Source organism: Musca autumnalis, unplaced genomic scaffold (assembly GCF_047663935.1).
Source record: "Musca autumnalis isolate F117 unplaced genomic scaffold, ASM4766393v1 scaffold_4, whole genome shotgun sequence".
NCBI classification, from domain to species: Eukaryota; Metazoa; Arthropoda; class Insecta; order Diptera; family Muscidae; genus Musca; species Musca autumnalis.
In genome coordinates this window covers 19,360,220-19,386,092 of record NW_027411977.1, presented here as the reverse complement: position 1 = coordinate 19,386,092, position 25,873 = coordinate 19,360,220, and the positions used below count along the sequence as shown (strand labels likewise).

Sequence of the window (25,873 nt, the reverse complement as noted above, 5' to 3'; positions counted from 1 at the left end):
TTACTATTTCTCTTAATCAAAATAAAACGGACAATGTAAGAAAATGAAATGAAAATATTTTCATTCCGACATGGACAGTTTTGAAATTAAAGAAATTGAAATCGTTATTATGATTGTTTATTTCAGTGAATAAATATTAATAATTTACAACTCGAAATCAAAAACATCCCCTCAAGTGTAGTGGAAATATCATTTAACAGTTGCAACTTTTCATTTGCAATTTTCAATTCATGTCAAGTGACATTTAGCAGAACAAGATAAACGGACAAGGGGCGGTTTCGGCAGCTTGAGTTATGAATTAATTATAACAACAAACAACAATATAACATCAAACAACAATAGGCTAAAGGGGAATCAAAGTAAAATGCTGAAATTTGCTAAAACAGTTGAAAACAACAACCGAATAAGTGTTGATGCATTCAATATTTTTTAAAACAAAAATACAAATTTTTCTTCATCTTTGTGATAATGAAAATATTAAATAATTTAAATACAAAAATATCGCGTTATAGAAAAAATAACAAAAAATTGTCAAAACAACAACAGAATCGAAACAACAACAATATCTCTAACAATGGAGACAGGTAATTTTTTTTCTTGAGAATTTTTATGGCTGTCAACTTGTCTGCTATTCTATCGTCCTGATTGAATTTTAATAATGGTTGTCAATGCAAATGAATTTGAATTTTCTCACACGAATACCTTAAAATTTCCACAATGCACAATGATAATAGAAGAAGAGTGTCAATTGCGAATCGATTTGCTGTTTAAAAATCTATAAATAAAATTCCATGGGAAACAAAATCTCTAATCAAATATTCACCTGTGTGTTTTTTAAGATATAAAATAACTAATACCAATACTAAGAAAGACCTCAAAAACACTAATACCCACTTACACACACTAACGTAAACCACAATTTTTCCTTTATTTCAGTTTGGTAAATTCCAAGAAATCACCACCAACACAGCCTCAGGCCAAGCGAATGCAAATAATTAGCGATTCAGACCACTACCTGTCGTATTTTAGCTCAAGGAACGATGTACCCGCTAACAATGAGTATTATTTGGAAAAACCACCAAGTAAGTCGATGATTGTCTTCGTGGTCTTTCAATGTAGCTAACATCTGTCCCTTCTTGCCGTTTAAGAATTTCTCCAAAAAGCCATCAAAGATAATTTTATGTACGAAGGTCATTTTCATGAGGCTATGGGCAAAAGTAAGTATACTCGTATACATATGTATGTTGTAAGGTAAAGGTAATTACGTTTGTAGGGTAGTGAGGTGCAATCAGTGACATTGTGACAGTTGTATTACTATGCAAATTAGTTTGAAGTTATCGTTCTTATTTGCTGTAGGGGATTGAATTCGCACCTAATTTTGCACACAATGTGCACGATAAAACTTTTACTATACCTAAGGTAAATAGCTTGGGAAATTACACAATATAATTCATCTAGAAATGTATATTTATATAAGTAAAAGAGCTGAGCTTAAGAAGAGCTAAGAGTCAGTCGCTTGCAGGTAACAACGTTAATGTTCGGGTATTAATAAATTAGACGAAGTTTGAACTTAATTTTTGTTATAGTACGGTTATTAACACTGTGTGTACTTTTTTGAGTCATGTTTTATTAACCATATTCTGACTCCACAGTGTGACAGAACAAAAAGATAAGACACGTGTCTCGCCGTCTTTCCCTACCTCATCAACTTTCGTGGTTATAGGCCTCCAAAGGTTTGAAGCTTTGATGTAAAAAGGTCATTTAGTCAGGACTATATCTTCCAAACCGTTAGGAAATTTGAATTATCTCAGAGGCAAAGTTGTAGCTCTTGTATTAAAGAACAAAAATTGAGAACACATATAATCCTTCAAACTTCATCTGCAAGGTCAAAATGTTTTCTCGGGTTTTGGTCTACAGCTATCAAACCGATCAAATTTGAAGCAAACAAGCAATTACAAAAAGGTACCTCAGATTTCAATAAACATCTTTCTAGAATATACGAACTCTGTAAAGCAAATGGGATTTGTATCTTGTTTTCTCTGTCCACAGATAGATAGATTCTCTGTTCGGGTCCACAGATACTAAACCGTTCAATATTCAAGAAAACAACCAACTACAATAATGTAGCAAAGTCATCAAATAATCAATGAACGGTTCTTAATGGTAAAAATAGCAAAACACTTTTGAAAATATTCAATTTTTACACTTTTTGTCCAATTCTGGTCCACAGATACCGAATCGCCCAAAAATTAATGATATCGTCAACCACAACCAGTAAGGAAAGCATCAAAGTCGGGCAGGGCCGACTATATAAAACCCTACACCACTGTGAATTTGTAAAATATAAATCGGAGCTATATCCAGATCTTAACCGATTTCGATATAATTTGGCACATTTGTTTCTAGACCGAATTCAGTCACACATTCCAAATTTCATCGAAATCCGTCATATATAGCGTGTGTGGCAAAGAAATTACGTGAAATCGGGCGAAAATATATATGGGAGCTATATCCAAATCTAAACCGATTTCGATATAATTTGGCGCATTTGTTTCTAGACCGAGTTCAGTCACACATTCCAAATTTCATCAAAATCGGACGTATATAGCGTGTTTGGTGCAGCAAATACGTGAAATCGGGCGACTACAGTGGTATGAAAAATAATAAGGACAGTGACATTCACAACTTTTGGTAGCTCCTAAAATGTGTAAAATGGAAGAATTTGCGATGGAAATTTGTTTTCGAAAATGTACATGTATTGCAATAAAAAATCCTGTTACAATTTTGTTTTCTTTCTGTTTAGTTTTTATACAAAACAAATATTTTTCGTAAAATCCGTGATTTCTGCTGTGAAAAATAATAAGGACAGTTTTTCGTTTTAGTAAAAATAAATTGATTCTATTTTTTTGTGATTCTTTCCTGTAAAGTAAAAGTTTAAAATGAATTAATTTCTATTCATTAAATGTTAAATCTACCGGTATTTTTTTAGTTTTTCTTTGCAAATATGGGTAAAAATAGGCATTGTTATCACGCTACTCTAGAAATCATTAAATGTTTACATAAAAAAGGAAATTCATACAGAAAAATTACAGAAAAAGCTTAGAATCTTTAAAAACAATGGTAGAGGATGCAGCTAAGTGAACTTCAAAGATAAAAGTCGTAGCAGAAATCCAAAAATTGCACCTGTAATAATAAATGCGTTCTTCGATGATTAAAAAAGATCCTTTTACTACATCTCTACAAATAAAAAACTACTTAAATATTAATTTTGACGCATCAACAACTCCTAAAACACTCTGTGGTGGCCACATTAGAGCTCACAGTGTCAGAAAAGTATCATTTTAATCGAAAAATTATACACTTCCCACGTAATGGTGTAGGGTATAAAAATATTCAGCAAATAATACAGGTTGCTAGAAATCACATCGCTTGGTCTAAGAAAAATTGCGTACCATTCTTTGGTCTGATGAAACCAAACATATTTTTCTGTTCCGATAGAGGAGTTTATCAGGTTTGAAGACCTAAAAATCAATAATATAACCCAAAATATTCTCTAAAGGCGGCTAAATATGGCAGAGGTAACATCATGGTGTGGGGCTCAATTTCTTACTATGCTGTGGGGTCTCTATACAGTATCCATAGTGTTTTTGAAATCACCAGATTACATTGAAATTTTGAAAAATATAATTCTTACGTATGCTGAAGGGGGTGTGCCTCTCAAATGAGTCTTCAGCAAGGTTAATGTCCCAAAAATGGCGGCAAAATGGGAAAAAGGTGTTCTAGGATAAATAAGTTAAGTTGTCAGAATGGCCCATACAATCCCTTGATTTGAACCCGATTGAAAAATGTTGTGGAATGAAGTTAAAAAATCAAGCAGGGGAAGTCTCCATCAAATTATGGCGACCTTTGGCAACATATACAGGTTGCGTAGGACGCGATACCAGTAGAGAAGTGCCAAAATTTGGTCGACTCGATGCTCAGGCGATGCGCTTCCATTTTAGAAAACAAAGGATCGTCTACAAAGTATTAATGACACTGAAGCACTTTGTCTACCATTATTTAGTAAAAACCTGCATTAATTTCTTTCAAGTTTGGTCCTTATTAAAAGATGTCATCAAGTGTCCTTATTATTTTTCACACACCAAACTACGACAAATCGCATAAAACATAAAGGATAAATAAAATATGGTTACAGGCAATCAAAATATTTTTATAATACTTTTCTTAACATTTTAAGAAAACAATAAATTTTATAAACTAATGTAATTTTCACTTTTTTAGTCAGTTTTCAATGTAATCTTGGTTATGGATTGAAGTGTCCTTATTATTTTTCACACCACTGTATATCCAAATCTAAACCGATTTCGATATAATTTGGCGCATTTGTTTCTAGACCGAGTTCAGTCACACATTCCAAATTTCATCAAAATCGGACGTATATAGCGTGTTTGGTGCAGCAAGTACGTGAAATCGGGCGAAAATATATATGGGAGCTATTGTAGTAGTCCCCAATTTTCAGCTGTAGTCCCCAATTTTCAGCTGAATTGGACAAAAAATGCGACCTGTACGTTGCGAACAAAAATACATGGACAGACGGACGGACATGCGTAAATCGACTCAGAAAGTGATTATATGTATATCCCCAAAAGGAACTATGTATCTATTACGTTTCCTTTTGTATGTTACATACAAATGCACAAAGACATAATACCCCTTACCACAGTGTGGTGTAGGGTATAAAAAAATTACCTTAATATTTCAATAAACAACTTGTTAGAATATATGAAGATTCTAGATTTTTGCTATTTTTACCATTAAGAACCGTTCATAGACATTTCGCATGTTCCAGTAAATTGTTTATTGATGCCTTTGCTACATTATTGTAGTTGATGGCTCTCTTGAATATTGAACGGTTTAGTATCTGTGGACCAGAACCAGAGAAAACAGGATAAAAATCACATTTGCTTTGCTCTTTTGACCTTTAAAACCCGTCTATACAGAGTTTGTATATTCTAGAAAGATGTTTATGAGATCTGAGGTACATTTTTGTAGTTGCTTGTTTGCTTCCAATTTGATCGGCTCGATAGCTGTATAACGAAACTTGAGAAACAATTCTAAAAGAAATTTGACCATGGCGATTTTGACCTTGCAGATGAAGTTTGATGAATTATATGTGTTCACAATTTTTGTTTTTTAATACAAAAGCTACAACTTTGCCTCTGAGATAAATTCAAATCCTAAACTGCATTTAAAAGCAAGTAAAAAAGTATCAGATATACCCTCAGCCTGTGAAAATTGAAACACTTTTTTCACAAAAAACCTATGTATTTAGAGGGTTTCAAAATTTTAGTCGCATGAACCGACAAAAATGTTGATTAGGATTAAAGTTCAAAAATTTTGCGGAAAAGGTACTTAAATGAATGGACCGACAGGGCCATGGGGGTGCCATAGGGGGTTTTTACAACCTTCGGGCTGTTTTCTCAAGAAGTATGGACTTGCCCCCGAAACAACTTTTACCATCGTAATTGAGGCAGCGAATGCAAGTTGCTTCAACAAAAATCAAAGTGATTTAATAGCAGATCTTAAAGTGAACATATCCGAAATTTTGTGTGATGGGAGTGGACAAATATAGTCCATATTCGAACCTGATCTATATCTGGTAGATATTATGAGAATGTGAAAAGTATGGACCAAATCGGTCACTCCCATCAAGAGTTATCGTGAGCACAATTTTTCCGAATATTTTTGAACTTTTGTGGGGTAGGTACCTGAAGGAGTGGACCGATATGGCTTATCTACAAACTTAAACTAAGTTTGGAAACAATATTACGAAGGCCAAATTTTGGCCGGAATCGGCATATCCGTTCGAGAATTATCTTGCGCTTCCACCCATAAACATGGTGTCATATTTTTTCAGGAAGTATGGACTTACCCGTGAGGAAACTTGTACCTTCGTATTGGGGACAGTGAATACAAGATGCTACAACAAAAACCAAGGCGATTCGAAAGCAGGTCCTAAACTGAACTTTTCCAGACAGACGGACGGACATTGCTAGATCTACTCAAAATTGTCTGAAACGGATATCGTACAAACATACTTGGGGTCTAAAACCATTATTTCGATGAGGCACATTTTTGGTCGTATCAAAGTGTAAATACCCTCTTTAGCCTAAAGGCTGAGGGTATAACAAGGTTTATCGGGACCAGAAATTCATAATGATATGGTGAATGTGTTAGGTGAAAGTGCTCCTTCATATGCAACAGTAAAAAATTGGGTTGCTGAATTTAAACGTGGTCGTACAAGCATTGAAGATGTCCAAAAACAGCAGCAACAACAGAAATTGTAGCCAAAGTGCATGATATGATAAAAGTGCGTGAAATTGCTAATATCATCGGCATCTCAAATGATCGAGTCCATTTAAGAAATGAAGAACTACAGATGAAAAAGCTTTCTGCAAGATGGGTGCCGCATTTGTTAACAGTCGATCAAAAACGCATAAGAATGAACATTTCTCAAGCTTGTTTGGATCGTTTTAAGCGAAATAAAATGGATTTTAAGCGTCGTTTCATAACTGTTGATGAGACATGGATCCGCCACTATACTAAAGAGACAAAAGAACAATCTAAACAATGGACTGAAGCTGGAGGAGGTCCCCCTAAGAAGGCAAAAATAATTCAATCGGCTGGTGAGGTTATGGCAACGGTTTTTTGGGACTTCAAAGGTATTTTATTGATTGTCTATCTGCAAAAGGGTAAAACAATAAATTCAGAGTACTATTGCAACCTTTTGGATCAATTAAATGTACAAATTCGAGAAAAACGTCCTGGCTTACAACACACAAAAATAACTTTTCATCAAGACAACGCACCAGTGCACAAGAATGTTTTAACAATGGCTAAAATCAACGAATTAAAGTACGAGTTGCTTGACCACCCACCTTATTCTCCTGATTTAGCTCCCAGTGACTTTTACTTCTTCCCAAATCTAAAAAAAATCCTTGCTGGCAAGCGTTTTACCTCAAATGAAGATGCAATTACAGTTATAAACCACTATTTTGAAGACCTTGAGGAAAACTATTTTAATCAAGGGATAGAATTGCTAGAAAAGCGTTGGACTAAGTGTATTGAAGTTTCAGGAGATTATATTAAAAAATAAAAATATTTTTGAAAAACTAACTATTCTCTTTCATTGATAGGCTAAGAAGTTTCCGAACCGCCCTCGTATACCCTAGTTAGCCTAAAGGCTGAGGGTACAAAAAGTATTAAGTTCGGCCAAAGCCAAACTTTTTACAAAACATGATCATATATTCTGAATTAAACTGAACCAATTAGTTTTCTCTCTGTTACTTTAGTACCAGTATCTGCATTTTGGTGTAGTATGTTTTTCGATCACTTCGAACCCTAAAATACATCTGATTTGGGCCGAAACCGTTGATAAAAACTTTAAAATATCTGAAGCCGGGGCAATTAAATGGGGCCATACTAAAAGTGGACCTATATCCGCAATATTTGGTGAAGATACCTACATGTCTCAGTCCCACACTTCAGCTCCAAAATCCAGGATTCCAGCTCTATCCATTATCCCACTTTCAAATTGTACCAAATTTAGTACCACTTAGTTCTTTTCGTACACATAAGTAGGAAATTCCAAAACTACTTCAGTTCTACACTCCAAGCGTATTCCAGCGCTATTTGTTCAGCCAAATCCAAATTGTACGAAATTTGTACCATTTAGTACTTTTCGTACCGATTTCTTTTCGTACGAATTTCTAAAAATACCTGAATCTTACACTGCAACATTTACCTCAAATCCAAATTTAAGGATTCCAGCTCTATCCGTTCCAAATACCCATTATACCAAATTTAGTACCATTTAGAACTTTTCGTACCCATAAGTACGAACTAAATTTAGTGCCATTTAGTACTTTTCGTGAACTCATAGTTCGAATTTCCAAGTCCTTCTTTCTTACACTTCAGCAGTGACCCTTAGTCCACTCCAACAGTAATCTAAATTCCAAATTTCGGGATTCTAGCTCTATAAGTTCACCCAAATCCCTATTATTAAACATTTTGTACCATTTAGTACTTTTCGTACACCAAAATCGAATAGCACCAAATTAAGTATCATTTAGTGCTTTTTGCACAAAAGAGTACCAAACTTACTTCTCAACCTTGATTCCCACTCCAAATTTCAAGCTTTTAGGTCTATTCTTTCACATAATACCAGCTGGTACAGAATTTAGTACATTTTAGTACTTTTCGTACACCTATAGTTCGAGTTTTTAACCCTCACCCAAAGTTTCAAGATTCTAGCTTCAGCCTCAAGATTCTAGCTTTTGCCTGGGCGTTGATTATCAATCAATCAGTATTCATTACTCAACTCTTTTATCAGTATAGATTTTTTCTTTATTCATAATACTTTCATTCATTACTTTTAGCTTTATAAACATTATATAATAAATATAATAATGATACGCATTCTTTTCGACAGTTCTTCTAACTGCACAGTGCTTTGCAATGATGCCAGTACGCGGCATTACAATGCCACATCCCAAGTATTTGTCTTTCTCTTGGACTCATGTAAGGACAATTTTCTGTTTGGTTTTCATTATATGCAGTACTGTAGATTCCGTTATAGCTGTTTATAAAGTTCTAAATGGACCGATAACTTTTAATAATATTGGTAAGTGAAAATAAATTTAAATTGAAGTAACAAAAAATAGGAACAGGAAAGTACATTTCCTTTAAGTGAAATCTAATCGTCAGTTTGTTTTTCTCTTTACGCATCATTTCACTTCAAAAAAAAAAAAAAAAACAAACACAAAAACAAAAAATAATAATGCAGAACCAATGATTTTTCGCATTGCCGTTTTAATTGTTTGCATCAGTGCTTTATATTTGGCTCGCAAATGGCCGGAACTAATGCTCCAATGGTATAACTTGGAATGCCAGTTACCGCCATATTCGTCGCAAAAGGACAAACGTAGCATGGCAGATAAGTTAAGAATGGTTTTCTTTGTTGGAATGATGTTGTCGTTGGGTAAGTAGTGTTGTTTTTATGTCTGTGCTTCCTTTTTTTCGTCTGGCAGGTAAAGATGCTCTACCTCAAAATTGTGGTGTCCAAGTTTCGAGAATAAACACAACTTTTGAATGATAAATTAAGCCAAACAAAATAATACAGAGATTTTCAAATACAATTTGGTTAGGATTTTGTTCAAAGTTTCTCAAATGGAAAAAGTAATGGTTGTGCGTTTTACCATTTTATAATGTCATTTGTTATAGAATTTGTGATGGTAAATAAAAGTGCAAATATTTATTTATCGTCCCTCCCTTAGTTAATAGTTATAAACTTGTATTTGAATAAACCACCATCACAAATATGAACTTTATTTTTATCTTTGACCACATCCGTAGACCATTATTTAAAGATAAAAACAAAAACAGTTTGATGTTTTTGTTTGTAAAATAGACACAATAAATTGCCCGTTTTTATTTTACGGATAATCGGAAATGAGAAATAAATGATGAGAATGTTTTGTTTTAAGGTTAAGAGATTGACTGCTGAGTTTATAAGGAAAAATGTTTTGCAAAGATATGAAAACAGGCTAAAAGGGAAGGGCATGTATTAAGATTTGACTGTATTTTTATGCATTACGTTGGGATGATATTTTTTGGTTGTAGCCCCAAATTAGTAAGACCCCAATTAGTAAGATAAAATATTTTATTGGAAAATCGTACCAATCGTTTAATGGCTGCTATTCACTCTTTAGTCTGCCAATGCACAGTTGTCCCAATTCAATTTTTTTTGGCCAAAATTATTTAATACAACATAATGTATACTTTTCGTTAATAAATAGATTAATATTTATTATAATAATATTAATATTTATTGCAAATCCGTTAAAACGCGTTTCTGCAATCATAAGGTACAATATAGTACTATTTATTAGGTTTTTAGATATGCAAAGGCATACAAAATGTTAGGGGGGCGCCCCGCTTTTGAGCACCTTGGTTTTTGACATTCTGTTTTATATTTTTTGAAATATATTCCAGAAGCAAACCATTGTGCATTTTTTTGTTCGAAATCCTTAAAATATCTTCTACTTTCTTCCCATTTTCTCTTCAAAGTGAGACAAGTGAGGCATTGCAATGCCAGTATATCTAGTCTGAGAGCACAGCTATTTTACAAGGTCTCATTATTGTATCTGTGAGATTTTTTAACCCAGATAAAGCCACTGGTCGTTTAAACGCCACAAAAAATGTTTGCAAAAATTGACGTAAAACTCTGGTTTTTAGAATATTTCTGAGGTTTTTTTTTGCATTTTGACATAGTATTGTCTGTTATTTGTCATTTTACGCATATAAAGCTTCATTTGACCTGTACATTTCCACGCAATTGGCTTAATTGGTTATTAAAAAATCGACTTTTTGTAATTTTCGACATTTGATGAAAAATTTAAATAAGCGATAAAAATTTAATCATAAATGTTAGAATTATATAAAGTCAGGCATTTGTTAGGAATATAGTAAGAGCTTTTTCTCAATCAAAAACAAGGGATTGACATTTAAGGATACACATAAATTACCCCCCAAAGTTAGTTAAATAAATCGCGATCAAAATTCACAATTTTAGGGTTTTTTTAGGTTTTCACGAATGAAAAAATGAAAGAATTTAAACCGCGATTTATTTTAAAATCCCTCCGGCGATTTTTCTTTGTTTCTTGATATTTCTCATCTACGAGCATTGTAGTTTCAGAATCAGCAAAAACTTCCGAGGTGTAAGCACCTTCCATTTAAATTTGTTAAAGCACACCGTGTCATATAACTCATATTAAACAAGACAGCAAAGACCCTACACCCCTACCCCTATGAATATGCTTTCCACTTGTAAACAGTTTTTTAGGATACTAAAGTTTTCACCTATTTGGCTTTTATACCAAATGACTTAAGGCAAACTGAACCGAAATAATTAGTATCACTGTTATGAGGCTTGCAGCTGCAAGAAACATGGTAGTTAGCAGTACCAGATTTAAGCATCTCGATATTCATAAGGGCACCTGGCTGTCGCCAGATCAAAGAACAAGAAATCAAATTCATCACGTTGTGATAAATGGAAGACATTCATCGAGCGTGTTGGATGTGCGTACGTTCCGAGGAGCAAACATAGACTCGAACCACTACCTTGTTGCAGCAAAGGTACGTACCAGATTAAACGTAGCAAACAAAGAGCGAACAGCCACAGCATATTCCACTCAACTGGCCCAACTGCTTAATCAAAGCACTCCTCGTCCACATAACATATCAGGACAATGGCAAAACATTGCCCACTCCATGCAAACAGCCGCAAAATCAGTACATGTATACCAGAGGCCTCCACCATGGTAGGACCAGGAGTGTCGTGCTGCTACCGAAGAGAAAATGCGGCATATAGAGCTACTTTTCAATCAGTAGCAACGCGTAGCGCACGAGATAGGTATTGGGAGAAAAGGAGAGAGGAGAAACGATCCAATCCCAGAAGATGGTATTGAATGTATACCACTCGGCCAAGATGAGGTAAAGACAGCACTAAAGCGGCTGAAGAATAATAAGGCAGCAGGAGCTGACGGAGGCGACACGCTGATAAGGTGTATGCACCAGCTAGTTAACCCCATCTGGCAGGAAGAACGAGTACCCGACGATTGGAACCTGAGCATCCTGTGTCCCCTCCATAAGAAAGGAGATTGACCAGATATTTGCCCTGCGGCAAATCCTGGAGAAGACCCAAAAGATGCAGATCGACACCTACCACCTTTTTGTCGATTATAAAGCAGACTTCGACAGCCCGCTACGTGTCGCGCTCCTGTGTCCCGTCCATAAGAAAGGAGATAAGACTTTAAACTTCAACTATAGGGGCATACGTCTTCTCTCTATCGCCTACAAGATGGTTTAAGGATACGCAGCCCTCTATTAAAATAGGTGACTGCTTCACTCGAAGCACGTTGGTCCATTGTGTTCATCCTATGTAGGCTATTTTAAAGATGATGGAGATGATGATTTAAAGATGATGGAGATGATAGAGTGTTGATGCAGCTTAATGAAATGAGGATGATAGGATAGAGATGATGGTGAGTGTAGGAGATCGACGCCAAGGAATTATCTGGAAGAGTGAAAATTAGTCTGATTATTAAGGGTTGTTAAGGACCTTTGCCAAGCCATGCTAGATGTCTGGCAAAGTTGAGTAGGACGATGGGATCTATGTTAGACAGGAAGGTCAGAGTGTCTACCTCATATCTGCCTAGTGTACGGTATCTCCTTGTTTGCAACATGGGGCACCTACAAAGCAGATGTTCGATAGTCTCTATCTCCTCCGCATCTTCACATAGTTTGCAGTAGTCAATGCGACTGTCGTCCCATTTTGATCCCGCGATTTTTATCCCTAACTTATCAAGTGAGAGGAGGGAAGCCGTTCTTCGACGAGAAAACACAGGCCAGATTGCCTTGGATACCCTACAACCAGGTTCCAGTAGCCATCTTTGATGTGCTTTCTCATTGAAGATCTCCCGAAGTATGCCGATGTAGTGGCACATCGGTGACCGGACGGTTTCATCAAATGATAAGTCGATAGACCTAGAGCCACCTCGAGTAAGTTCATCTGCTTCCTCGTTTCCCATAATGTTGCTGTGATCCCCTACAAGATAGTGTCAGGGATATTGTGCGAACGACTAAAGTCCATGGTAAACGACATAATTGGACCATACCAATGCGGCTTTAGACCTGGAAAGTCCACCATTGACCAGATATTTACCATGCGGCAAATCCTGCGAAGATCCAAGAGATGCAGATCGACACCTACCACCTTTTTGTCGATTATAAAGCAGCCTTCAACAGCCCGCTAGGTATTCCAAGCCATATCTGAATTTGGTATCACCGCAAAGCTCATCCGGCTTTGTAAAATGACTTTAACTGACACGAGGTCCTCAGTTAAAATAGGAAAGAACCTCTCCGAAGAGTTTGGTACCAAAAGAGGTTTCAGACAAGGAGACAGCCTTTCGTGTGATCTCTTCAACATACTGCTGGAATAGGTTATACAAAAGAAGTGGCACAATCTACACCAATAGTCACATGTTACTTGCTTATGCTGATGATATAGACATCATGGGCCGATCAGTAAAAGAAGTAACTGATACCTTTATAAAAGTCGAAGGAGAATCTGCTAAAGTGGGTCTGGCGGTAAACGGTGAGAAGACCAAGTTGATGGTGTCGACGCGCGTAAATTGAGCTCGGACCGACTGTGGAAGTTGGTTCCTATAATATTGAGGTAGTAAAAGACTCCGTAAACACAACAAACGACATCAGTTGTGAAATAAAAAGAAGAATTGTATTGGCCAACAGATGCTACTTTGGTTTAAGTAAGCATTTTAAAAACAAAGCCACATCTCGTCAAACAAAAATAACGCTCTACAAAACAATGATACTACCCGAAGCCTGGGTACTTGCGCAAGCAAATAAGGCAGTGCTTGGTGTGTTTGAGAGAAAAATTCTTCGAAAGATCTACGGACCAATCTGCGTTGACGGTGAATATAGACGTCTCATGAAAAACGAGCTGTATCTGCTATACAACGACATCAATATTGTTAAACGTATCGAGATGCAGCGATTGCGTTGGCTAGGCCATATCATAAGAATGAGCGATGATGAACCCGCTAAAAAGGCGTATAAATACGGACCGCTTGGCGGTGCACGCAGAATTGGCCGGCCAAGGAATAGATAGCGCAAACAAGTGGATGATGAGATGAAAAGGCGCGGTATTCCAGAGTGCGAAGCAACAAATAGAGAGGAATGGGGATCTTTTCTAAGTTCGGCCTATGGAACAAATGTTCTGTAATGGGCCAGCTAAGTTAGTAAGAACTTTTGTGGAACAACATGGAACAAAGTTCTGTTTTCACAGAAAGATGCCCGAGAGTCTCCTCTTTCAGCCTATATGTACTTTTGTACCCGTCCCATTCCGTCCGTTTAACACTTTTTCATTTTCTTGAAATTACATGGGTAAAAATTTGTGTTTTTTTATACTGTATCTATATGAATTACAGCTTTTTGACACAAATTAACATTTTTGGGTATATGAGTTTTTATACGAGTTATATAAGTTTTATGAAAACCCAAGAATTATTTTTTTTAATTTTTGAAAAAATTGATTTTCTCCACAGACCGAATTTGACCGCTTATAATTCATCTGAAAGCTGATTGTGTTATCTGTCTAACAAAAAAATAATTTTGAAAATATCTCTATCCGTTCAAAAGTTACAGAATTTTGAACAGGAAAAAACGATTCTGAACCACTGTGCGACAGATACAAGTTCTCTCCGTTGGTTCATTTTTGTTAGTACTTCGAAAATTGTTACGTGTGCAATGTAAGGTATTTTTAATACTCTTCGATAAATCCACATTTGGAAGGCTTCTAGTTTTTTCATGTCAGCAGCTTTAACCCTTTGAACCCCGATTTTTTCGGTAGAGATAAAATTTTTTTTCATATTTATTATAATTAGTATTCGCAAAAAGTAAGTCCCCTGCAAAGAAAAACTTGTCAATTCCTCGCGGTTAGGTAGTTACTGAATGTTGTCAGCGGGCAACATTAGGCCATTGTGGTTATGAAAATCAACAAAGTTTGCTTCTTAAGTCTTTGTACTATCGTTATATTTTTTTATACACTCCACCATATTATGGATGGTATGTTAAATTTGTCTTTCGGTTTGTAACGCATGAAATAATCACGTTTGACCCTATAAAGTATATATAGTCTTGATCAGGGTAAAATTCTGAGTCGATCTATGCATGTCCGTCCGTCCGTCTGTAGTAGTCACTTTAGCATCTACAAAAATAGCATCTACAAAAATAGGATATTTGGGAGGATGAGTTTTTGTATCGTCGTCTTTCGCTAAGCAGTTCTTGTATTTCATTTGTCACCCAGCCTTTGTTTTTTTGATCTTTTGTAATTTCCCAGGTTGTTTTATTCGTCCCAAATATGTTCCACATTATTCCTATGACCGCTGTATATGTTTGTTTGTTGTACATGTTTACCATATTGACAATAATAAAGACAATTTAGTTTCTTATTATATTTCCATTTCTGTCTTGGGGGGATTTCCAGCAGTAGAGTCTTCTAGGTGTTAAGCAAAGCAGAGTATTTGTATTTTTCATTTTACATTCCTGACTTTGAGATATAGAAGTTCAAATTGGCGCACTGTACTGGCTGTATCGCCTCTTTAGGGTTTCGAAATGGGACTAAAGAAAATTTTGTAGAATTCTCCACTGTAAGCTCTTTTTAAAGTGCTCCAGCGATTTTGTTTTTTGATTTTTGCCACGTTGGCTCAGGCGCACCGTGATTTCTTACTTGTTTGAAATTATTTTGTAGAGAAAAATTAAGCTGGCGAAGTGGCCGAAAGAATACATGTAGCTACCAAATCTGAAATAATTGCCTTGGACTGCATTTAATTTTCAAAATATTTCTTTTCATTCTAAATTTGACATCATTACCACCCAACCACACAGCTGAACATTTGTTAAGTGTCACTCAGGCGATTTACTATGCTGCTCGTTGCGGCGTCACCAGCGACCCGGTGAAAAATTTCCTCCTAATTGCCAGCGATCATCTGTTCTACATATTTCCATATTCCTATTTGTTAGGTTGGTATGGTAAATTGTTGAATATTATGTCGACATTTATTTGGAATTATATGGATGTATTTGTGATGTTAATGAGCATTGGCCTGACATGTTTGTTTAAGCAGATCAATGATAATTTGGAAAAGTTTAAAAATAAGGTAAGTGTAAATCACAGGTCACAATAGGCAAATATTTGATCCGACTATGTTTTCCTAAAATCAAATCTTTTCTTATAGTGCCTTGAAGTGACACTTGGTGGTCAATTTATGTGAAAAATATATTTGACATATTTTGGGAAATATTTGCCCTATGTGAGCGTACTTTTTACTATATTTTACGTTTGTTATTATCTTTATGTGTTCCTAGCAAAAAAATTCTTTACAAAACCCCGTACTAATGCATTATTTTAACAGGGGCATGTCGCCCGAAATAAATATTTATTTTTGGCCACTCGAAATAAGTAGTTATTTTTGATCACTTAAATAAATAGTTACGAATTTTAGTAACTACTTCTTCAACTACTTATTTAAGTGGTTAAAAAATAACTACTTATTTCGAGCGACATGCCCTTGTTAAAATAGTTGGTTAGTGGAGAGTTTTGTAATGAGTATTTTTGCTGGGTTGTATCATTTTCTACAGCAAATGCCTGCAGTCTTTTGGGCCGAACGACGTGTACAGTATCGCAATGTTTGCATCCTGTGCGAAAAGGTGGACAATGCCATTTCAATGATTACCATGATGTCCTTTTCAAATAATTTATATTTTATTTGTGTACAGTTACTGAAGAGCAGAAAGTAAGTAAATCAGGGGTAGGGGGAATGGCATAAATATATTTGTACATTTTCTTCGAATACTCAATGGATCCTTTATTATATACCATGATTTTTTTTTGCCTATTTTTCCTTGCAGTAATATGCCTTCAGCCGTTTCCATGGTCTACTTTTATTTCTCATTGATTTTCCTATTTCTACGTTCCTTGGCGGTGTCACTGTATTCAGCAGACGTTTATGACGAGTCACGTAAACCCTTACGCGTACTACGTTCGGTACCAAAGGAATCCTGGTGTTTGGAAGCCAAACGTTTTGCCTCGGACATTAGCAGTGATTTGGTTGCATTGAGTGGCATGAAATTCTTTCATCTAACAAGAAAACTGGTTTTGAGTGTAAGTTGATTGTGGTCGCCAATGGACATTCCGTCGCGCCATCATCATCATTGTCCGTCCTCTTCATCATTTATATAAGTTGCTCATAATGTGGATTCCCTGAAATATTTGCACAACATTTCTTTGGCTTTAATACAGACTCAATTGGCCTTAATACAGACTAACTGACTCCGACTTGATGACCATTGTAATGCTGGATTTCAGAAATTCAATTAATTTCTTTCTTTTTTTCCTAAATGAAATTCCAATTGGAATATTTCAATAAAGTGCAGTGGAGGAGTATTTCAGATTACAGAACAACCAGTTGGTATTTCATTCATTGTTGCCATTGCTGTTGTTGTTGACACTTTGGAATATCTTCCATTCGAAGTAGAAGGGGAGATGTTGAATAGACAAGTTTTTGGTCCACTGGGATGCTTGACAATAGAAGCGACTAGGAGAAGTAAATTAATTCTTAACTAAGTATGCGGTATTTGAAGGTGTGATTATGTTAAGCCCAAATGTAGGTTAAGGGGTTAGCACATCACTAAGCCATTGCAAGAAATTTGTAATAGAATTTTTTTTGTTGCTCCACTTAAAGGCAGTGCGTCCTTGAATGGTCCTCCCATTGTCATTTATTGACATTATAATAAAGTAAATTATTGTGCATGTGTAGCCTTGAATGGTTTCATTGAATCTTAGGTAGTCAAGGAGATAAGATAAAGGAATGAAGAATAACAACAAAATGACAATTGAAACCTGTTAGAAATTCTTTTTTTTTTGCTGAGATGAATGCTTATTTGTCAGATTTGTAAGGAGCAAATGCTTTTATTTTTTATTAAAAAGGAAGATGTTGAAGCACGTGAAGTGGATGTTTAAATTTGATATGCCACACATATATATTAAAGTTGCTATACAAGAGAATTTGCTTGTGAAATTGGACCTCGATTAGCTGCAAATTTCGTATTTTTAATTTATATTTTTATATCATTAACATTTATGCTAACACTTTCAAACGGGTAAATTATGCCTCATCGAAATAGAGTTAACCCCAAGTATGTTTGGACGAAATCCTTTTCAGACAATTTGAAGTCGATTTAGCCATGTCCGTCTATGTGTCTGGCTGGCTGGTGTAGCCGATAAGTCTCAAACGTATCAATTGATTCGTTCTAATCCGATTTGGCCTTCCTAATATTTTGTCCAAACATAGTTTAAGTTCGAAGATCGACCATATACTTAGGTTCACTCATTCAGGTACCTCCCCACAAAAGAACAAAAATGTTCGAAAAAATTTACCCCCGATAACTCTTGAAGGAAGTAACCGATTTGGTCCATACTGCACATCGTAATACTTCTACGAGACGTAGATCAGGTTCAAGTATGGACTATGTATGTCAACTCCTTTGAGTATTTCCCAAACAAAATTTCAGAAAAAATCAGTTTAAGTCCAATTCTCGAATCGCTTTGATTTTTATTGTAAGAACTTGCATTCCCTGCGCCCATTATTCAGGTTTATCAAATTTTTAATTTAAATGTAACCTTTCTTTTCTCTTACGGACTTTTTCAGGTTTTTATTTTTTGTTCATTGATGCTGTTTAGGATTTATGATCGTCCATGTCCCCTGCGATATATGTAAATATGTATATCGTTATTCTAGATCGGGGGTGCAACGACCGTTGTCTCGAAAATTAACTGGACACTGACCTCCCCGTGGTGTCACCTGTGGTAGCTGCCTTGAACACCCGTTGAAGGTAGTGAGCTAAAATGCGCCGCGCGTTCACCCATAAGAACATTAAGAAGTTGGGTTTGGGCGCAGGGTTAGTAATCCTCCCCTAGAAAAAGCAGCCTACTATAAGAAAACAAAAGAAAAGAAAAACAAGTAAAAAAGTATCAGTCGGCTATGCCGACAGAGATATACCCTCAGCCTGTATATATTGAAACAATTTTTTCCCAAAATGTTGATTAGGATTAAAGATCAAAAGTTTTGCGGAGGAGATACTAAAAGGAATGGATCGACATTGACCGTTATTGAAGTGGATCTCCAGCCACAACATATGGTGCCATAGGGGGTTTTTACACTCTTCGGGCTGTCTGTTCAAGAAGTATGCCCCTATAAAAACTTTTACCATCGTAATTGAGGCAGCGAATGCAAGTTGCTTGAGCAAAAATCAAAGTTATTCGATATCAGGTTTTAAAGTGAACTTATCCGAAATTTTGTGTGGGAGGTACCGGATGGAGTGGACATATATAGCCCATATTTGAACCTGATCTATATCTGGTAGATATATTAGGATGTGTAAAGTGTAGACCAATTCGGCCACTCCCTTCAAGAGTTACCGTACAAACAATTTTTCCGAACTTTTTTGAACTTTTGCGGGGGAGGTACCTAAGAGAGTGGACCGATATGGCTTATCTTCTAGCTTAAACTATGTTTGGACAAAATATTACTAAGGACCCAATCAGCAGATCCGTTGGAGAGTTATCTTACGCTCCAACTACCTCACACTGTGTCATAGGGGTTTTGTGAAACTTTCCGGCTATTTTCTCAGGAAGTTTGGACTTGCCCCTGATGAAACTTGTACCGTCGTATGGAGGGCAGTGAATACAAGTTGCTAAAACAAAAATCAAGGCGATTCGAGAGCAGGTCCTAAACTGAACTTATCCGATATTTTGTGTGGGAGGTACCCGAAGGAGTAGACCTATTGGGTCCATATTGGGACCTCATCTAAGTCTGGTACATATTTCACGATGGGCAATGTATGAACCAAATCGGTTACCCCCTTCAAGAGTTATCGTGCGTACAAATTTTCCGAACATTTTTGAACTTTTGGGGGGGAGGTACCGGAAGGAGTGGACCGATATAGCCCATCTTCGAACTTAAACTAAGTTTGGGCAAAATATTACGAAAGCCAAAATTTGAACCTAATCGGTTCATCCGTTCGAGAATTATCGTGCGCTCCAGCCAGCAGGACAGACAGACAGACAGACGGACGGACATGGCTAGATCGACTCCAAATTGTCTGAAACACATTTCGTCCAAACATACTTGGGGTCTAAAACTATTATTTCGATGAGGCACATTTTCATCGTATCAAAGTGTATATACCCTCTTTAGCCTAAAGGCTGAGGGTATAACAAATCCCTCTAAAGTTGACGAACCCGGCAAACGTTTTAAGGACCATGATCTGCGAATCTGCACATGGAATGTTCGCACTTTTATAGAGAAGGTGCAGTTTACGCATTAGCAGATGCACTGGAAGTGCAAGGCCGACATTACTGCCATACAGGAAACACAATGGAATGGGAAAGGCGTCACAACAACACCTAAAGGTGACGCACTGTATTATAGGTGCATGAGTTTAGTTGCGGAATTGTAGTTGGTCGGAGGTTAAAACACCGGGCCTCCAGCTTCACACCAGTGAATGAAAGACTTGCTACAGTTCGAATAAAAGCAAAATTCTTCAACATCAGCTTTATTTGCGCTCATACACCCACTGAAGACAAGGTCGAACTGACCAAAGACATATTTTATGAGAGCTTAGAAGAAACATATGACCGTTGTCCTGCCCATGACATTAACATTTTTCTAGGCGATTTTAATGCCAAAATTGGAAAGGAAAATATCTTTGGCCCAACAGTCGAAAAATTCAGTATCCACAGTGAAACATCTGACAATGGTATGAGGCTGATAGACTTCGCAGCGGCAAAAAACATGGTAGTTAGCAGCACCAGATTTCAACATCTAGTCATCCATAAGGGCACTTGGCTGTCTCCAGATCAGAAAATAAGAAATCAAATTGATCACGTTGTGATAGATGGAAGACATTCATCGAGCGTGTTAAACGTAGCAAACAAAGTACGAAGAGACACAGCACGAAAGTAAGACATCGGTAAGCTGCAATCACAACAGATAACCACAGCATATTCCACTCAACTAGCCCAACTGCTTAATCAATGCACTCCTCATCCCGATAACATATCAGCGCAATGGCAAAGCATTGCCCACTCCATGCAAACAGCCGCAAAATCCATACTTGGATACCAGAGACCTCCACCAAGGAATCCATGGTATGATCAGAAGTGTCGTGCTGCCACCGAAGATAAAAATGCGGCATATAGGGCTACTTTACAATCCGTAGCAACGCGTAGCGCACGAGAGAGATATCGGTAGAAAAGGAGAGAGGAGAAACGTCTTTTCCGAAGGAAAAATAGAGATATGGAAAAGCGGGAGTGTGAAAAAATCGAGATGTACAGGAATCAGAATGAAGTCCGAAAATTCTACCAAAGAGTCAACCATTAAACTGATGGCTTTGGTACAGGCGCATTTTCCTGTAGAGACCAGCAAGGTAATTTGGTAACTGATATAGATGGTGTGCTCAGGATATGGAAAGAACATTTTTCAAAAATGTTGGTATCCAATAGCAGCGAAGACGGCGAAATACCACAGACCCAATCCCAGAAGATGGTATTGAATGTATACCGCCAAGCCAAGAAGAGGTAAAGAAGGCAAATAAATCGGCTGAAGAATAATAAGGCAGCAGAAGCCGATAGCTTACGAGCAGAGCTGTTCAAAACCGGAGGCGACACGCTGATAAGGTGTATTCATCAGTTAGTTAGCACCATCTGGCAGGAAGAACGAGTACCCGACGATTGGAACCTCAGGATATTCCGTCTACAAGAAAGTAAATAAGACTCCAACTACAGGTGCATAAGTCTACTCCCTATTGCCTACAAGATCGTGTCAGGGACATTCTGCGAACGACTAAAGCCTAGGGTCAACGAGATAATTGGGCCATACCAATGCGGCTTTAGACCTGGCAAGTCCATCATTGACAAGATATTTACCCTGCGGCAAATCCTGGAAAAGACCCAAGAGATGCAGATCGACACCTACCACCTTTTTGTCGATTATAAAACAGCCTTCGACAGCCCACTGCGTTCAAAGGTATTCCAAGAAATGTATGAATTTGGTATCACCGCAAAGCTCATTTGGCTTTGTAAAATGACTTTAACTGACACGAGATCCTCAGTTAAAATAGGAAAGAACCTCTCCGAAGAGTTTTGTACCAAAAGAGGTTTCAGACAAGGAGACAGCCTTTCGTGTGATCTCTTCAACATCCTGCTGGAAAAGGTTATACGAGAGGCAAACGTCAAAAGAAGTGGCACAATCTACACCAATAGCCACATGTTACTTGCTTCCCAGCAAAGAAAGTCATTACTAAGTAATGACTTTATTCAGTAAAATTTGGCAGTAGTAACTACTTACAAATATACCGTAAAAGTCATTATTTTTACATGGGGATGTCATAGGAAGGAAGTACTTCCTTAAATATGTTTTTTAAGTACATACTTAACCACATACCGGCATTCGAAAAGAAGCTAAAAAGCATAGTTCTATTTTTAGAAAAAAATTAGGTGAAATTATATTCAAATTCAACACTACACTTTTTTTGTTTTTTTCTTTTTCATTCGATACATGCTAGTTTTGAACACACAAACTTCTGATTTGTAGCCAAACACACTACACACTAGGCCACTCGCACGAACAACAAGGGCTGGTATAACTCATCCATGTACATCAACATGTTTTTGTAATTTTGTAAACAACAAACACCCATGCCGACGCTGAGCGTTGAACACACAACTCTAGATTTTGTAGTCGGACACACTAGCTCTGTGCCACCATACTCATTTCTTAGTAAGTTAGTAGTAAGTAAGGAAGTAACTAGTTATGTGTAAACTGTCATATATATCAGGAGGAGGCATTGTGACTCACAAGAGAGCCCATGTGCTCTATGTGAGCGTAAATTTGTTATCGCTCACAGCCTGTGTAGATGCTAACACGTTGTGAACAACAACAAATTTACGCTCATTGAGAGCACAAGAGAGACCCAAAAATGTTCTCTGCCTCACTCTGATATATATACTGTCTGATAATGCGGAGTGTAATGAGCACTCATTACCCGGTAATGCAAGAAGTAATGACATGTGCTTACCAAATTTTTGCTGGGTTATGCTTATGCTGATGATATAGACATCATGGGGCGATCAGTAAAAGAAGTAACTGATACATTTATGATGGTCGAAGGTCGTAGGTCGTCTACCTCGGCACCTCCGTAAACACAACAAATGACATCAGTTGTGAAATAAAAAGAAGAATTGTATTGACCAACAGATGCTACTTTGGCTTAAGTAAGCACTTTAAAACCAAAGCCATAACTCGTCAAACAAAGATAACGCTGTACAAAACACTGATACTACCCGTTTTGATGTATGGCTCCGAAGCCTGATTACTTGCGCAACCAGCTACGGCAGTGCTAGACGTGTTTGAGAAAAAAAATTCTTCGAAAGATCTACGGACCAATCTGCGTTGACGGTGAATATCGACGTCGTATGAACCGCGAGCTGTATCTGCTATACAACGACATCAATATTGTTAAACGTATCGAGATGCAGCGATTGCGTTGGCTAGGCCAGATCATAAGAATGAGCGAAGATGAACCCGCTAAAAAGGCGTATAAATACGGAGCGCTTGGCGGTGCACGCAGAATTGGCAGACCAAGGAATAGATGGCGCAAACAAGTGGATGAAGAGATGAAAAGACGCGGTATTCCAGAGTGCGAAGCAACAATTAGAGAGGAATGCAGGTCTTTTCGTAGTTCCTATGGAACAAATGTTCTGTAATGGGCCAGCTAAGTAAGTAAGGTCGGGTCTTTAGGCCCCAAAGAATTGTAGATTAAATCATACATTTTTAAACCAATACATTCGCAGTTTTGGCGTTTTAAAAAATATCGCATCCCGCCCCCTCTGGAATTCAATAAAATATGTGGCCTGTTTTCTAGGGCCATCCCGACAATTTCAGGGCGTGGTAACATTTTCTTTCCATAAAAACCTAAGTTGGGCTATGACGGCATTTTATTTTTATTCATAAAGATATGACGCTTTTTAATTATGGAAAAGGGAAGTACCCCGCCCCTTCGAAAGTCAAGGAACCATGAATCCATCCCTATACATTAGGGTTATAACTTTTTTGCAATTTTTGCAAAAAGAAAAAATACCACCGCATAGCCGTTTAGAGATGAAACGATGTCATGAAATACGATGTTATTATTCCTCTATCGCGAAAAAAGTTTCCGCACCAAATGCACTAAAGTCCAGCAATCCATTATTTAATTTTGTCTGTTACTAGCAAATTGCCCGCTACTTCGTATGCGGAAGGATATTAAACAATGCTGGAAGCTCGAAGATAATTTTTATTTTTAATAATTGGATTAAAAGGTCGAAAAACATAACAAAATCACAAATAAATAATATTTAATATGAAATTGGTGACCACTGAAAAATTTGTTGTATTAATTCACCATACCATAGGTTTTTCCTTCATGAATTGTACGATAATGTCGTATAATGATAGCGCCTGATAAGTTCAATTATCACCAGCGAAACAATCGTGGCATATTGGTTGGAAATGTGTAACTTCGCTAGGTATAATTTTTTAATACAAATCCTCCTAGGTCATAATAGATCAAATACAACCTTAGTCCTAATAAGACAACAATACAAAATAAGCTTCTTATTAACTTTTGTTGCATTTTATTTAAATTTTTTAATAATGTATTATTTCTGATTTTTTGACCTTTTTATTTCCAATAATTAAAATACATTTTAATAATAAATTTATTTAAAGACTGTTTTTAATAATGGAAATAATGACTAGCAATATTTTCTTATTTTCTCTTTTGTCTTATTTTTTTAGGTGGCGGGAACAATTGTCACCTACGAACTGGTCCTAATACAATTTTACGAGCCAACCAATCTGTGGAACTGCGAAAGTCTACTACAAAATTTGGAACATCAAAAACAGTTGGCTGGTAGCAAATAAATTCGTTGGTGGAAAAATGGAGAAAAAATATTTAATTTTTAATAAGTAAATAGTTGTAATAATTTTTGGCATAGTTTTTTTTCTTAAAATAATACCAATTCTAGCAGCATATCTCCAGTTAAAATAAAAAATAAATAAAATCCTTAAACAATGCAACATGCTTTGTTCTCTAATCTACTTGGCCGATTTTGGTTTTTTGTTCTCTTTCTTTATATGTATGTCATTAAATACAAAGCAGGATTAAGCACTCTGTCGCCTCTGACTGACCAAAAAAATAAAAAGTTTATATGAATTCTAAGATGTATGTGTCACTTCATTACACAAAATACCTTTTTTTTTGAAATATTGCATTACCCAGTTAACATTGCAACAGTTGTTATTCCCACAACAATACCTAAGCTTATGTCTTCATGCTGAGAAAAGTTACCATCAGCGGCATGCCACCTATTTTCGAGGTGGATTATTACAGAAGGAGTATGTAAGACGGGTCTTCGAAGACGTGTAAAATCCAAAAAAAAAATGTTCGTGGAAAGCGCATTTCGAAGCAAATGGTCGAATGTTTCTTCGGCAATACTGATCATGTAACGATATTCCGTTTGAGCAACGTAGGACGGCCGATTCTGAAAGGTACACCACAATTTGTTTGCTTGTTTAGTTTTGTAGCCCAAAAGAAGACCAAATATCAAATTTCAGCCATTTCGATAAGATAATGTAACTAAAACCTTCAAAATGCCGGAAATCGGAACGTACCGTTCTATGGCGAATACATCAAAACCTGGACTTATGTTTACAAATTTCTAGGGGAATGTTTTTTAATCCAAAGAAGACTAGCTACCACTAAACTAACTACGTCCAAAACACCGAAAATAGGGAGGAACCGGTCTATGCATAGGTCCATAAAAATGTGGACTTATACTGACAAACTTCTGTAGCCTCTAAGAAGATTAAATTCCAAATTTTAGACATTTCGGTAAGTTAATGTGGCTAAAACCTTCAAAATACCTAATATCAGGAGGTATGGTTCTATGGGGTAATTAGTGGTCGGACTTTAGGACATAATCGACCAATATCTTCAACGGAAGCCTCATTTCGACGTCAATATTGTACAATCATTAGCATACACCAGCAACAAAAATCTTACTAAATAATGGGTTTTTTTACCCATTAGGCCAAAGATACGACCAAAATTATGCCTCATCGAAATAACG

The 25,873-nt window shown here is 36.6% G+C and overlaps 1 protein-coding gene across 1 annotated transcript; it reads left to right on the top strand.

The window, feature by feature from the left end:
• Positions 1-224: 224 nt before the first annotated feature.
• On the top strand, positions 225-24,840 carry LOC141400798 (gustatory receptor for sugar taste 64f-like). Its single transcript, XM_073980299.1, has 9 exons — positions 225-584; positions 937-1,082; positions 1,149-1,217; positions 8,492-8,683; positions 8,846-9,040; positions 15,529-15,800; positions 16,282-16,436; positions 16,552-16,804; positions 24,540-24,840. Exons 1-9 carry the CDS (start codon positions 469-471, stop codon positions 24,663-24,665), a joined length of 1,524 nt encoding a protein of 507 aa, XP_073836400.1. The 5' UTR covers positions 225-468; the 3' UTR covers positions 24,666-24,840.
• Positions 24,841-25,873: the final 1,033 nt, after the last annotated feature.

Excerpts from the sequence above, each read along its gene's own strand:
- LOC141400798 (XM_073980299.1), top strand. The coding sequence starts at position 469 with ATGAAAATATTAAATAATTTAAATACAAAAATATCGCGTTATAGAAAA. Across the intron at positions 585-936 it reads ATCTCTAACAATGGAGACAG|TTTGGTAAATTCCAAGAAAT; the intron begins GTAATTTTTTTT and ends CCTTTATTTCAG. Across the intron at positions 16,805-24,539 it reads CAAGAAAACTGGTTTTGAGT|GTGGCGGGAACAATTGTCAC; the intron begins GTAAGTTGATTG and ends TTATTTTTTTAG.